Below are 14,964 nucleotides of genomic sequence, written 5' to 3' on the forward strand. Positions count from 1 at the left end.
ATACTTGCAGACTTTTAGTCAGTGATTTAGAATTTAGCTAATAAAGATTTACCTTTTAATATTTTCTGTCGTTGCTTTTAAAAGCGAATTTTAACTCTTGAATGATCTTTCCCTCTTATGATAAAATTTTAATTAATATTTTCCATTTGCTGAATTATTTGGGAGTATTGGTAATTTTCTTTTGAGTATAACATACTGACGTGTGAACTATATGAGGTTGATTGTACTGTGCCAGTTTCTAGTGTTTCTACAACTCTGCAGTGGGGAGTGTGTGTGAGCAAGCATACTAACCTTGCTTACTGCTCATCAGCCTACATGCTTAGTTTATACATTATTTATTAGACTTATAGGCATGAAATTAAAAAAGTGAATTAATAATGTGACTCCCATGTAAAACAGAAGTCACTTCTTTATATATGACAGGCAATTAGGAAAAAATCACTCTTGGGTTAGCTAAATGCGTTTTTGCTAAATTTCAGACCCAGTACATCCTCTTGAATAAACGTTTGCCCCCAGGTTACTATGTTTATGTTCTGATCTGAAATGACTGTAAAGAGTGGATGGGAGGTGAGGTAAGGTGGGTAACTCACATGCAGTGGATGCAGGGAACTGTGAAGGTGACCCTGTTCCGTGGCTTCAGCAGCTCTGGCGAAGTTTCCTCCTGCTGATCAGGAGTCTGTCAGCAACCCCCTGTTGGCAGAGCCATGGTCCGGTGGCCCAGCCAGCACAGGAACGTGCTTGAATGACCTGTGAATCACGTAGAGCTCAAGAACAAAACGTTTTCCTTTCTCTTCTTCTCCTTGCACGTTTTTTATAATGAGTGTCATTGATTAGGAAAGTCTGTGTGTGCTGAGCTCTTTGAGAAGTAGATCAAGCTTGTCTTGAGCTTTGAAATGTCATCACTGAAGGGAAGTGTAAAAATACATATGTAGAGAATGGAGTCAGGTGGGTGAGTATCGTAGGGCTACTCAGCGCTGTTGGATAGCTGCACATGTGCTTGAGGGTTGTTAATGTTAAGAGTGGAAACAGTTAAACTTGATGGTCTGATTTTTCTGAATGTCTTTCTGTGAGTTTACAGCTCCTTTAACTGTTCAAATGAAAATAAAGCTTGTTTTGCTGCATTTTGAAGTGTTCAGAAGCAGAAAGGGAAAGGAATGGCCGGAGGAGACCCAAGCCATGTATATAGCATACTACCTGCCTTAATGCTGCAGGTTCCAACTGACTCATAGTCACAAGGAAGACAAAAAGGTTTCATTTGTATTTTGATGCTTTTCTTTTTGTGGCATCTGATGGAGCGAGACACCATTGCAGTGCTGCAAAAGAAAGGGTTTACATTTAAGTGTTTCTCTTACTAATAGAATATAAATTTTTAATGATGCATATGTTTCTGAGGTCTAAGCTCTACAAAAGCACTTCTCTTTCTTGAAATCCCAGTAGTTCTAAGCTGCTGGGCATTGTATAAATAATCATTTAAACACATTTGTTGATGGTTTGCCAGAACTTTGAAGAAAAGTCTTTTCTTTCAGAGGTTAGAAAGCCTTAATTCAAAATCATAATTTAATGGAAAAATCCTTCTGGTGATTATTATGTAGAAAGTAATTTATTTCTTTATTTCTTTTAAAATTATTATTTTAGAAGAAAAAGGTTAAAAATCTATTTATATAAATATAAGTGCTTCCAAACATCTGCAGTTCAAAGTACATAATTCACAGTGACACCAAAGGTTGGTTTGTGTTTTGACTGGATGACTTTGGTATTATTTTTGTCTGCAAAGGAAAGAGTTGTGCAGCATCCAAGTGGTGCAAGATGTTTGCCTCTCCAGAAATCGTGATGAATTTAGGACAAGGGGCAGACTGTTAAAAAAAAAAAAAAACAAAAAAAAAAAAAAACACACTGAGGGGAGAGAAGGGCTGTTGAACTGAGAACACTTGTATTCCCTTCAGTGTCTTTGAGCTAGGAGCTATTCTGAAGTGCAGGTCATTATAAACAAAATAAGAAAAGGTGAACAAAATAAAAACCAAGAGAAGAATCAGTTGGATGGGTTTTGTTTGCTTCACATGGTTCTTTGTTGTATTTATGTTTCCACAGGTGATGACTTAAAAAATAGAACAGGTGAAAAAGTAAAAAGTAGCCATGTTTCTTCATAGGTTTAATGTTTGGTGTCTAGGATAATTATATGTACTTCAGTTGTTTGTTGCAGTGAGTACATGTTAATTAATTTCAACATGTGTCTGCAATTTATCCCTGTGAAAGTATTATGCTGTGGAGCAGTTGGATCTTGGTATCCCATAAGCTCATATTTTAATGGTATTTGTGAATTTTCCATCAAGATACCATTTGTCATTTACTTTGCTGATGAGCATTTTGTTTAAAATACATAATGGAAGAAATGCATGTCATAAAATAGTTCATCTGCCATTCAGACGGACTCCTACTTTCCCATAATTTGGAGGACATAAATGATTTTCCAAAGTTACTTGGTAGAAACTAGGTTGTTTTTATTTCTCACTACTTCAGTAATTGAGATCCCAGTTCAGCAAGGTCTTCATGTATAAAAGTCCACAGAATGTGATAAAGTACTCGCCATTTAAAGTGAAGGCCCTGATACGCAATCAAGTTGTTATGCACTGGGTGACCCCTGATAAGCGACTAAGCGCTCGCTTTTAATTTTTGTCTGACTTGAAGAAAAATATGTTACCTTAAATTTAACGAGAGAATGAAGCTGCTTGTGGAAGGCTGTGGTTATGTACAAGACCTGTTATTAAACCATGGAGACCACCTGAGACTGACTGGTTGGGATCGGGTCAGAGCACAGACCCACCTTGGTCACCAGCCTGGCCGCGCTCAGGCAGTAGCGTAGGTGCAGGAAGAGCCAGAGCGGGGCAAGCACGTTGCAGTGCCTCTCTCTGCCTACACACTGTCCCTTTTTTCAACAGTTGTATCAGTGGAGTTGTGTATTTATACGCCAGTGGGGATTCTTAAGATTATAAGCATTGCAGGTTTCGACAAGGACTCTAGCTGAACATGTATGTTCTCATAAAATACTATCTTTTGTACGTACTAATTGGATGAGACAATCACATGTAAATCAGAATTCAGGAAAGAACTTTGTGCAGAATTTGGCCTAATCTTAGTCCTAGTATATTTGTTTCATCAGACTTTGACCCTCATACGTGTATTAACAGAGACAAATCAATTCTTATTTTTTTTTTACCTAGCATATAAAATGTCTTGACTTCCCCCCCCCCCCCCCCGCCCCAGCATATTGCCATAAGTTCAGGAGGGGTTAGTTTGGATTCCTTTTAATGAAAGATGACGGAAAACGTCGTATGCTGTATAGTAATATTGAAAGCAGATATAGATGTAACAGGATTAACTAGCTACCAAAACTGCATTTGTATTAAGAAAGTGTTTCGGTTTTCTGTTATATTCAGCTTTAGCTGTTGCTTCCTCAGCCAAGGAGTGTCACAGTACCCTTTCTCTGGGTCAAATCTGTGCTGAAATACAGAATGAGTAGCGCACCTGACATTACTATCTAGTTCAGTGAGATGAGAGCAAGGGGCCTAGGTGTAGCAAAATATTTGGGTCTCTGAAAGCACGTGAACAGTCCGATCACCCTGAGTAGCACAGAGCTAAATACACTTCTCCACGAGGCCCCCGGGGATAGATGTTGTCTTCAGTGAAACAAATGGCACAGCGACCAAGGGGTTGGGGGCAAGGGGTTGCTCTGCTCATGTTAATGCTTTGCTGTATTTCATCTTTGTCCCTGCTAACGTTATTTCTCCAGTGGCATCAGATTTTTCTTTACTCTTGTGTAATCTCTGTATCTTTTACTTTCAGAATGCCTTGGTGAAGAATTATGTTAAGTAACGGTCAAAAAATAACCCATCAATCTGTGTAGACGTGGCAGGCACCATAAGGCTGTATTAACATGTTATAGGTACAAGTTGAAGAAAATGCTGAAAAGCTGACAGCATGTTAAAGATGATTTGTTTATACAAGTGCTAAAGTTATGTTTGATATGTTAATGCAACCTCATTTTCTAGTAAAGGCCAAACACTATTAAGTGGTTATCTGCATTGATTTTTCTATCTTCTGAAATACTCAATTCATTGTAAACCATCTTTACTCCTTCTGTGTACCTGGAACTAGGACCATCTTTTAACCGTCTCTTCCTGTGCAAGCCTCAAGGACTTTACTGTGTGATATTCTCCTGGCCCACTGGTTGACCTCTCCATCAGTGTCCCTTCAGCAGCTGCTCCTTTTTACAGTTGGTCTGGATTTCCCCTGGAGCCTTCTCAACAGTCCTACCTGGGTAGTCACTGCAAGGGGTCAGCACCTGGTACGAGTTGAACCAGCGCCTCTCACAAACATCCTTGTGCTGCTGAATCCTGTTAGCTGATGGTTGTTAAAAAAGTCTTACCAACAGCCTAATGGTTTAAATTAGAAGATGGGAGAAGAAGACTCGCTGTCTATCTTTTTCTTTCCTCTCTGAATCTCTTCTGATTGTTGTGGTACGTTACCTGCTTTGCTTTTCGTTTTGTGTCTTAGCTGCTTGTGATATACCCTCTGCTGGGTACAGGGGTGTTTGTTTCAAAAGATTGCGTTTAGAAGAGTGCAGCCGGGCTGCGCTGTGGAGATAACGGTTAAAGAGAAGGTGGAGTGCCTGTTGGTGGGAATGGCTGATGTAGTGAAAACTGTGCAGCCGGCCACAAATGGTTGCTCAAGGAGCACTGGCCATGGGCTCGAAGAGGTTTGCTGTCGGACAGGTACGTTATCGCTGCAATGAGGCTGGCTGAGGTGGGAGACTTTTTGTGGGAAATGTTTTCAGAGAGGAGAACAAGCATGAGGGTTGTTCTCCTTTGAAAGAAGGAAGGAAACCTTTTTTCTGGTTGGGTTTTGGGGGGCTTTTTTATATCTTCAGTATTGCCTCTGGCTACAGGACTCTGAATGCATATGGTAGACCACAGGATGTAGCTAATTCTTGGTGGATTGTTTGTGTTAAACCTGTATAAAATGATGTGTTACCATTTGTGAGGCTTTATTATCCTTTACTTAGCAAAGGCTTCAGCATTCTGTTCAAGGTATATTCCCTTTGACATCCATCTACACTGCTCTCGTATTCTTTGAGTCCTCGAAGTATCTTTTTAGTGCTCAAAGTATGTGAGGTAAAGAAGCAGTTTTCTCAATTAACAGCCTGTCATTCATAAAGTGCTAAAATCACAGGAACTTCCAATTAAGTACACAGTTACCTCAGATCAGATATTTAGGCAACCTGTGTCGCAGAAAGTATGTTGTCTCTGACTTTAAGAGGATTCTGTTTGAAAGTTTTCCAAGTATGAATTTTCACAAGTTTGGGATGACAGAATTTAGACATTCTTATTTATAATATTTAAAATTGAACACTTCCTTTAGCTTTCAGCTTTCTTAAAAGGTTACATCTAACATTTCCTTTTGCCAGTACTGAATTGGATGATGTCGTCTTTTTGCTGTGCTCCAAAAAAGTATTTTTATATATGTTTTTAGAAGGAAATCCAGTTTCTTATTTGCAGCTGTTGGCATTTTAGAGCCCTGGAGTGAACCAATAAAAACACATGTTCTTTTAAAGAACATCTATTTTTACTGAACCTTGCTAACAACCAATGACACAGAATCCAAAAAATGTTGGCTCAAATGGAGAGAAGTGCTGCATTGTTTTAAATTCTATTTTTAAAACTTTTCTTTGCAGCAAGGTTACAGAGAAATTTCATATGCTTTTGTTCTTGTGAATAAGAGTGCTTGCTTTTAGAATGCAATTTTACTGTATTAAAAGTAGTTCAGGTATCAGAGTGTCATATAAAACTTTAGTAAGGCATACACAATGTTGCCATTTAAGAGTATTATTGTAGTACTTTCACAAACAGGATAATTAAAGACTTTACTTCCTAGACAGCTAGGAATAAATAAATTCTGATTGATAATTCAGAACATCTTCTGTTAATACATTGTGTTCAGCATATTAAGACACTTGTGCGCAAAGGTCAAATGAGATCACCGGTTTTTCAGTGCTACCCTCAAAATGGATTCAAGCACTGTGGTAATAGAATATGCCTAGTTTTTTTCAGCTATCAACATTCTTAGTGGAAGTGAAATTAAAGATTAATTACAAGATGCTCCCAAGATTGATGTAAATGTAATAATGTCAAGACAGACTTGATACGGAGTCCATCCGCTTTATATTACTTGTCTTGCATCTTTATTGTATATACTCCATGTGATGCAGGATACTAGATCCCACTGCTGCGGTTTGTTTCGCTGGCCTGTCTCCCACAGAGTGGGGAGGGGAAGAAGATTGCACCCTTGCCCTTAGTTGTGCAACCTGCCCTCTATATCAAGATGGGTTTGCTCTTAGCATATTTTCTCTTCTCTTTTGGAATCAGGACAATAGCTTGGATATAAATTCATGTTTTAAAGGTAGATTGAGATTTTGGCCTTTCTAATAATATTCACTGTAAAGAAGCCCGGTGCTGTTGTCAAACTGGGAATTCCAAAGCACCGTTTTGAAGAAGAGTGTTGGCAAAGCAGAAAAGTGAGAGGCCTGCTGACCTTACATGATGAAATGTGTAAAGTGTCATAATGATACCTGAAGTAGTAGATTGATTTTATTTTTTTTAATGATGTTCAGACCATATATGCTAAGAGAAAAAACCTGCATAATCTGGGTTTCGTTCTTCAGTAGTTTTATTAGCCCCTTCATGTCTTATTTTTCATGCTGGACATGAAAAAAGAATTACAGCTGTGATTCTGTGATATTTTTTTTATGTGTATGAGAGATAAACATAGACATTAAATGTCTTAAGTCTGTAAAAATATTTTCAATCAAATGTATCTATGGGGTTGGGGTTTTTTTATTTCTCTATTTTATGGGAAATTGTCTTCTCTTTTTCTTGAAATAAAAATGAAACTGTGTATTAAACTTTACAACAGACACTGAGAGAATGCACTAGGCCAGAGAGATTTGCTGCCTTTAAAATAGGTAATCCTATTAGAAATGAGCCTAGATTTCCAACAGAAGTATTGAAGTACAGCAACAGACATGTGAATTGAATTTTTTTAATAGTACTGTTGGGTGCCTACAATTATCTAAAACTTAGTCAAATATAGGATTGAATCATTGGTTTATAGACTGTGCCAGATACCACATTGTTAATGACTTATTTTCTGTTTAAGCCTGTGTATTGGTATGTCTAAAATTTGTCTCAGTATCCTTCAGTACTCCTTACTTTACTTAGACCTCAGTTATAATTTTTGCAGTCCCACAGATCTCCATTTTGCAGTTTTTCTTTCTTTAGAGTTGTTGTGAGCCATGCTTAGTTGTCCCACGTACTGAGTTGCTCAGGAGTAGGTTGCACGCTCTTGATGGGAAGCTCAGTTCTGTGCCTTCCACACAGATAGCACAAGAGATTGATATTTGCAGGTCTTTCATTTGGGACAGCAGTGCTTACATGGGCATCATATCACCATTGTCATTCCTTTCTTATTGGTGTTTTCAGAAAGTGTTTATGAAAATACTTTATATCAATTAATTTTCTTATGTTCCAACAGCGTGTATCAGCTTTGGGTTTGGTGGTGATACCCAAACTACTTGCTTGTAATATACCGTTTTAAAATGTCTCTGTTAATATTGTGTTTTTCCCTACTTCTAATAGTTGTTCCCATATGTTGTCTTGGTACTTCATCTGTTTTGCTCTCCTCTTGTTTTTGTAAAACAGGTATTTTTAATTTTTTTTTTTATAAGACAATGAAGTGTCTACTGACAATTAATTACTCTTTCAAACCAGGGTAACTGGGCAAGACCTCTTATGAATACCATAAAAAACACTGAAATATAATGTAGCTCACAATTTGCAGGTCTCTTTAATCTTTAAAATAGATGGTTGGCTGACAGCGGTAAGTATATGTGTGTATGCACACAGTAGCAAATGTTAAATTTTTCATTCTTTGTCATTAAGTTAAATATTAAAACAATCTTAAAACTTATTTTTTTTCAGGATGTGGTGTGTGTTTGGGAATTAGAGTAATCACTTAGCGTGAAAAATACAAGTATAAAAATTACATGTATATTTTCTAATAAAAGGCTGGGTTCTGGGTTTGGGAACAGGGTCTTTCATTTGCTTGCTTTTCTAAAAGCATGTTTTGCTTTCTTTATATCCACTTACCTAATACATAAAAGCCAAAATCTAGCCTGATATTGGCATAACGAGGAAGAGAAATTCAATCCAACATTTTTAAGACTTTTTAAAACATTCTAAAAAATGTCTTTATCTGATACTAAACTTAACTTTTTTTTGGCGTACAATTCAACCAGGAAGAAACCGAATAATGATGCATGTTTAAAAAACATAGCTCTGGTACTGGTCTGGGATTGTAACTTGCTTTTGTCTGATGCTTTCACTCCTGCAGAAATGGTGATGGGGTTATTTACGTTAATTCATTTGGCCTGTTGAAAAAAATATGCCCACACTCCTCTACTTAATGGGATTCTTTCCTCGTTGCAGTGCAAACGGCTGGAGCAGGAGCTTCATCATCTGAAAGAGCAGAACCAGACTTCAGCAAACAACACGAGACATCTGACTGCTGAAAACAATCAAGAACGTGCTCTGAAGGTAAATCTCCATTTCTTCTTGCAGGCAAATTAAGGTTGTAAGCCCCTGGTGCCAGCTTTCTGGGCTGCATATATCAGTTGTGTACATTTCGGCAGAAGTGAGCTATGGTGTTTGCCAACAACCCCTTCTTTAAACACAGATACAGCACCCTTCTGTTATGGTTTTATTTTATTTTGTGTATGAAAACAACAGGAAAAAAATAACATATCCTCCAAATTATTGGGCTGGTAATTAATGCTAAATTCTTGGGGTCTGTCCTTGCAATATTACATGTTATAACGTGACGAAAACTGCAACTATTTGCTTCATGCTGCCTTTGCAAAACTAATATTTTAAGGCATTGCTGTTTGATCTGCTCCCAGCAGTGTGTGCTATATTAATAACATTGTTGACCTATACTACTAGTGACCACATAGTTGATACTACTATTTGCAAAAGGGTAGCTAGTTGGAATTGGGAGGAGGAATAATAAGTCTTGTCAATAAGAATAAAAATGAGCAGCAAGGCGGGAGAGGGTCAGAGAAAGGACAGTGTAAAGTGACAGGTTATTGCTGCTTTGAGAAAGGGAAATTGTAATGTCAGTGCAATTGATAGCTACATAACCAGCAATCTCACCACTAGCCAGAATAAGATACTATGCGGGATAAGATGTGCAAGCATTCAACCTATTCAACCACTGTATTCTTAAAAATCTCTTTTATGGGTAGAGGAGAGAGAATATAAATACAGAAGTTACTCTGTTGATACTGTATTGTCTTTTTTTGAACTGTGATTTAGGCAGCAAGATCCAGACATTCTCATTTGTAGGCAGATTTTCCTCTGCCGCCTCTTTCATTTTTTTTTTTTTTTTAATATTCAGGAAACATCATTATTCATACAACAACTTAACCAATGCAAAGTATAGGAATAAAGGTAAATCCTTTTATAGTTTGACATTTCTCAGTTAAAAAAAAAAAAGTATAATGAATAAATGGAGAGAGGCTGTGTGCCACACCATGGGTTTATAATTGCCATCAGAATCTATGGTGTAAATATTACAAAAGCAGGTGTGCAATACTGAAAGCAATCCATCCTCAGATGACTAGAAATAGAGATCGTAAACATTCAGGGCTGTTTCTGACCACGATAATAGTATTGCTTTGAATCTGGTATCACTAGAAGTTAGTGGTTGCTGAGCATGCTACTTATTGAACGTAGTATTGCTTTTCATTAATTGCATGCTGGCTTGTTTTTTCTGTGTCATTGAAAATATTATGCACAGAGTCTTTCTGTTGGAAAACTGAAATGTTTTATTGAAACTACACTTTTTACATTTAATATTGCCTGACATAATGCTTACAGAATAATTATATTTTCAGAGGAAGAAGTGACTTAATAGTTCAGAGTGTTACTAGGATTTCATTCTAAGCCTGATATTGCTCTCCCAGCACCTAATCTTTAAAGAATTTAATTTGTGGCTGTCACAGGCATTTTTTGATTTTTCAGAGTTAGAGGTTAATTGTTAGTAGTCTTTTAGAGGTGGGAGTCTGAGAGGAAAAGAATATTTTTCTAGTTTTGGTAAAGGTGAACTTTTTTTAATATTGTACTTCTGTAGGTACAAATATCTCAGTTCATATTACTGTTGACTAGAGCAAGGACAGGTCCATCGGAGTAGTTTTCAAAGGCTGATGGGCGAGGTTGAATTCTTCGCCCTGAAAACTTTAAAATGCCCTTATGAAATACTGGCAATAGTAGTTAGCTTTGACATACAGCATATGAACACTCATTCTGACCGAAGCACTCATGTAAATGAAAAGCTTATCACCACCCCTTTTTAGTGTAACTACAGCCTGGAAAATATGGACTAGCTGGTCATGACTTCTTTAGAGATGGGTATGAGCGGTGCTGTGGGTCAGAGGCAGAGCTCCCTGCTGGAGAAATATCCAGTCAGAGCCCCCTGACAGGTAACACCCAGGGGGGTCTTGGTGCACATACCTCTCCTGTGAAACCCTCTGGTTCTTAACTGCTGCCTCCTGCCTCTTGTTACGTGTTCAGCAGTAATTTTAAGTGCTACGTGCAGAGTGTACATACAGACCCAAGCATCCCCTCCTGTCTCCTCTCTGCTGCAGATCACCCTCTGGCCGTCCAACCATTTTCAGAGAAATAGGACTGGCCATTTGTCTCTGTGGTGCAGAGTTAAATATCAACACAACTATTTTTATTTTCACCATGATCCAGAGAACTACATTTACTTGAACCACCTCCACGTGCAAACTGGGAACTGTGCTATGTACTGTTAATTCAGGTGTAAACACCTGTCCTGCAGGAGTCCAGGTATTCCTTCTGCCTCCATCCAGGACAGTTCCTGTTACGTTGTTCTGGCTTTGGGTTTTTTTTCTAATCTTTAATTTGCCCTACTCTCTTAAACCTAATTAAAGTTGTCTGATTCAGTTTGTCAAAAGATGCATTCTGGTGATACATGGCAGGTGAGGAATTTGATCTGCTTTAGATGTTCTTCAGGGAAGACGTGTAAATATCAGGTGTGATGCAAGGATACTTGCAGTCTTAACTGGCTAAAAGCAGTAATCGGGATCAGCTAGATTAAGGATGGCATACAAGTTTGTGATAAAAGATGAGATCCTTACCTCTATGGGGTCTAAAATACACTAACCCAACAGGTATTGTGTCTGTCTTACTTTTTAAAACCATCTCACAATAGTGAGTTGCTCATTGGGAAAAAATTATAAGGCCAGTCCACAAGAAACGTATTTCATTCCACTGATGGTATGGTCTAATAGGTAAGATATTCAGGTTTATTTTTAGCTGTATTAACTCACAGGGCTACTGTCACCCTTCTATGAGGCAGCCGCAGCAGCCTGTAGACTCCTGAGCGAGGCGAAACAGTGGCGAGACAGATGGTAACCCTGGGAGAGGTGTGGTGGCACTAAATTGTCTGGATCCAGGATCTGGAAATCCTAAAGATGATGTAAGCACTCATGCATACTTTTTATTTTAGATGCCATATCACACCAGAGGATCATGTGACAAATAAAGCATATGACCAATAGGCATGCTGTATAGACCCATTCTGTGCCATTTCATCTTATTGTGCAATAGAATATCTGTACGTCTTGGGTAAGAAGAGATCACTTCTTAGCTAATCTCTGCCATACATATTGGTAGCACGTGATTTAAAATTTCCATATTTTATGTATTTATTGCATAGAACATTCCTTATAGTGATGTGGGCCATTCAGTCCCACAGTGCCAAACTGATACTCCTAATTTTTGTAATATTTTTACGGCTTGTAGAGGATTGTATTGATTGAACAAAAATGCCAGTTTCAAATGTTCCCTCCAGGCAATGCCCACAACTGCACAGAGGTCATTCAGAGAGACATGTGGGCCTCTATTTCCATAGTTAAAGTAAAATAATCCTCCTCTTTGTGAAACCATTTTAAAAAATCTCTTAGAATATTTCAGATTGAATTATAGCTAAATCTTTTAGGGATAATTGCTTCCTAAGGGCCTATACATTTGTGCTCTTAGCACATTTTTATAAAATAAGATCTGCAGAGCGCTTTGCAGTTCTAATGTGTCAGGGTCTATACATAAGATTATTCATTTGTGCTTGGCCTTCATAATTAACGTTTGGTCTCTACTGATTCTGGTAAATGTATTCCCACAATACGCTGAAATAGCTGATTCAATTAAACATAGAAAAGTTGAAGAATTGCTGTTTTTTCATTAGTATTCAAATATTGTTGTAGACCATTTTTTTGTTGTTAGCTTTATACTGTGTAGTTTTGACATGCAGAATTTTAAGTAATGTATTTTCCCAAGGAAGAATAAAGATTTTGCCAGTGTGAATGTCCTCTTCACTCGGTTGAAGAACAATAGGAAATAAGTCTTGTGAAGCAAATAACTTAATGTGGAAATTCATGGAAAATGTTTAACTGGATTTGAATGAACTGTAAGGAGAGGTGACTTCTTTTTCACAGGCCTGATTTATTTTGTAATTTTTAATTAGGTGGTACATTCTTCTTAAAGCAGCTATTAATCTGCTTTAAAGACCAGCGAGACGTACTAATTTTACTTCTAAGCCAATCTCTCAAAATGGAGAGGGGGGCTGTTTCACGATGATACACAAATCAGGTGCCCTTTAGTGACTAAATGAGTTTACTCCATCCAAGTATGATGTCATTAGAACTTGTAAAGGTCATTAATCTCCTGCAGAGCTGTTAAAATGAATCGTTGCTTATGATTGGCTTGTTATGTTTTTCTGACTAATCAATGTTTTTAGTTTATTTAGTAATTTCTGTAGAATTCATCCTACATGCTTCCTTGACTTTATTAAGGATATTATAAATTCAGAGTCAGAGGCAAGAAAGTGGCCTGAAGGAGTTGTTAGAAACTCATCTACAGTAGTGTCATAAAGCAATTGTAGCTGATGTCATCTGCTTTCTGCTGACACAAAAGAATTGTATCAAGGGCAGGAAATCTACCATGCATAGCACTCTGGTAGTTGTGCCAGTGGTGATGCCCGTGAGAAGGCCACTAGAAGACTTAATGTAAGTATTCCCTGATGGCTGTCATAAATTATATTAATGTTTTGATTATGTTTTGATTCTCGGAATTTCCCAGATTCCTAGAGTAGAAGCTACTTTTCCATATCTGCCTGACAATGCCAAGCCCAAAAACAAATCCAGCTGAATAGTCAACATGTCATCCATGACAAACATGATCCCAGGAGAATCTGACGTCATGAGAGCTTAGAAAAAAATAAGAAAAGCTTTAACAGGAAGTTTAGAATTTTGCTACTGTGGAAAGACATGGAATATTCATGCTATTTAGGCATATAATATTGATTGTGGAATAAAGTGCTGCTTTCACAAAATAGTTACTGTGGCTCTAACCTGCAAAAATAAGTAATTCTAACAATTTTCACGTTAAAAGCTTCAGAGCTGAAGTTTCAGAGCTTCATTTTAATGAGTTTAGAGCTGCTTTATGGCTATAAAGCCTCTGGTTTGTTTCTAATAGAGACATATGCTTTTGAAATGCTTGATAATCCAGGGAAACTTGCCTGAACCAGTGCTGGGAAACGGAGATTCCAATCTCATCTCTTCTATTCAAATTCCAGTTCAGCATACAGTTTTTACATTTTATTACAGTTAATTAATTACATCCTAGAAAACTTAGAGAACAGCCTTTCAATACTTTCATAGTCATTTTACATGAGGCAACAGACCAGATTGACTTATTAGAAACCTAGAAGGTGAGGGCTGAACGTGGCACGGCCCAGCCGCGTGCAGAAGGTCACTCTGCCCGCTTCAGCCACTTCGACTCTTGCACTGATACTACCTGCAGTGCTGTGTGAGTGAGGGAAGCCAGCTGCTGACAACCAATATTTTCTAGCTAACAGATGAATAGCTATGTTACCCACTGGTGTCGCAGGTGTTACACCTTTCTCCTTTTGTAGTTTCTAGGCATGACTCTGAAAAGAGTTTAAAACTTGCTGTTGATCTACTTGTTGGTATGGTGTTACTGTTTGGTAAAAGGTGCTTTAAAATTTTGTGCTTCCTTCAGAGTGGTTGGGGTTTTTCCTGTGAAGTAACTCAGCAATATTCATATGTTGGACAATTCACCCATTTCTCCCATGTGTTGCTACGAATTCCTCTGGCCAGTAAGCACTGTTCCCTCTGTGCCAGCAGAACATACCTGTGAATGGTCAGCTTGCGAGCTTGCTCTGCGGAGTTAACCCTAAAGCAATCATGCTTTTCACTTTAGATGTCATGTGCTCCTACATATTAAAGGGACTGCTATCATATTTGCAAATTAATTCATAGCTATGTTTGAAGACCTGGCTGCCAGCTTCATATGGGAAATAGAAGGGGAGGAGAAGTAGATTGCAGGTCTGCTGCTCAGTGTGAGGAGACACACTATGCCCTTGCATTTTCTTATGATCTATATTTCTTTTTCTGAAACTACAGGAACGTTTCAGGAGCAACAGGAATAGTTAACAGGCTTCTTGGAGGTTATCTCCAGTTGTTGTTACAACTAATCCTGAAAGGTTCCTCATGCTATTCTTCCAGTAACTTACATGAGGATAAAATGCTAGAGGATTTATCAAAGAAAGCTGCAATCCCTAACTTTGTGCAAGAGCCGTTTCATTAGTTTGGTTTCTTCTCCTAGGAAGGTTGCCACTTCGTCTGCTTTCAGAAGAGTTGCCCGGTTCAAGTTCTAGAAAGACACAAATTCATTTCCCTCTCCAGTAGCTACCCTAAAGCAGTATGTGCCCTCATTTAAATGCCTGGGCAATGTGAGAGGCAAACTTGCTACT

General features: G+C 38.0%; 1 protein-coding gene across 12 annotated transcripts in view; it reads left to right on the forward strand.

Annotated features, from left to right (window-relative positions):
• Window positions 1-14,964, forward strand: part of MIPOL1 (mirror-image polydactyly 1) — a 197,244-nt gene that overhangs the window by 88,124 nt on the left and 94,156 nt on the right. For all 12 annotated transcript variants that reach the window (XM_040599978.1, XM_040599985.1, XM_040599988.1 and 9 more), the window contains one exon: window positions 8,538-8,645. In XM_040599978.1, the coding sequence (XP_040455912.1) occupies window positions 8,538-8,645 (108 nt within the window). The remainder of the gene's footprint in view (window positions 1-8,537; window positions 8,646-14,964) is intronic.

The sequence above is a fragment of the Falco naumanni genome, chromosome 7 (assembly GCF_017639655.2).
Source record: "Falco naumanni isolate bFalNau1 chromosome 7, bFalNau1.pat, whole genome shotgun sequence".
Classification (NCBI taxonomy): domain Eukaryota; kingdom Metazoa; phylum Chordata; class Aves; order Falconiformes; family Falconidae; genus Falco; species Falco naumanni.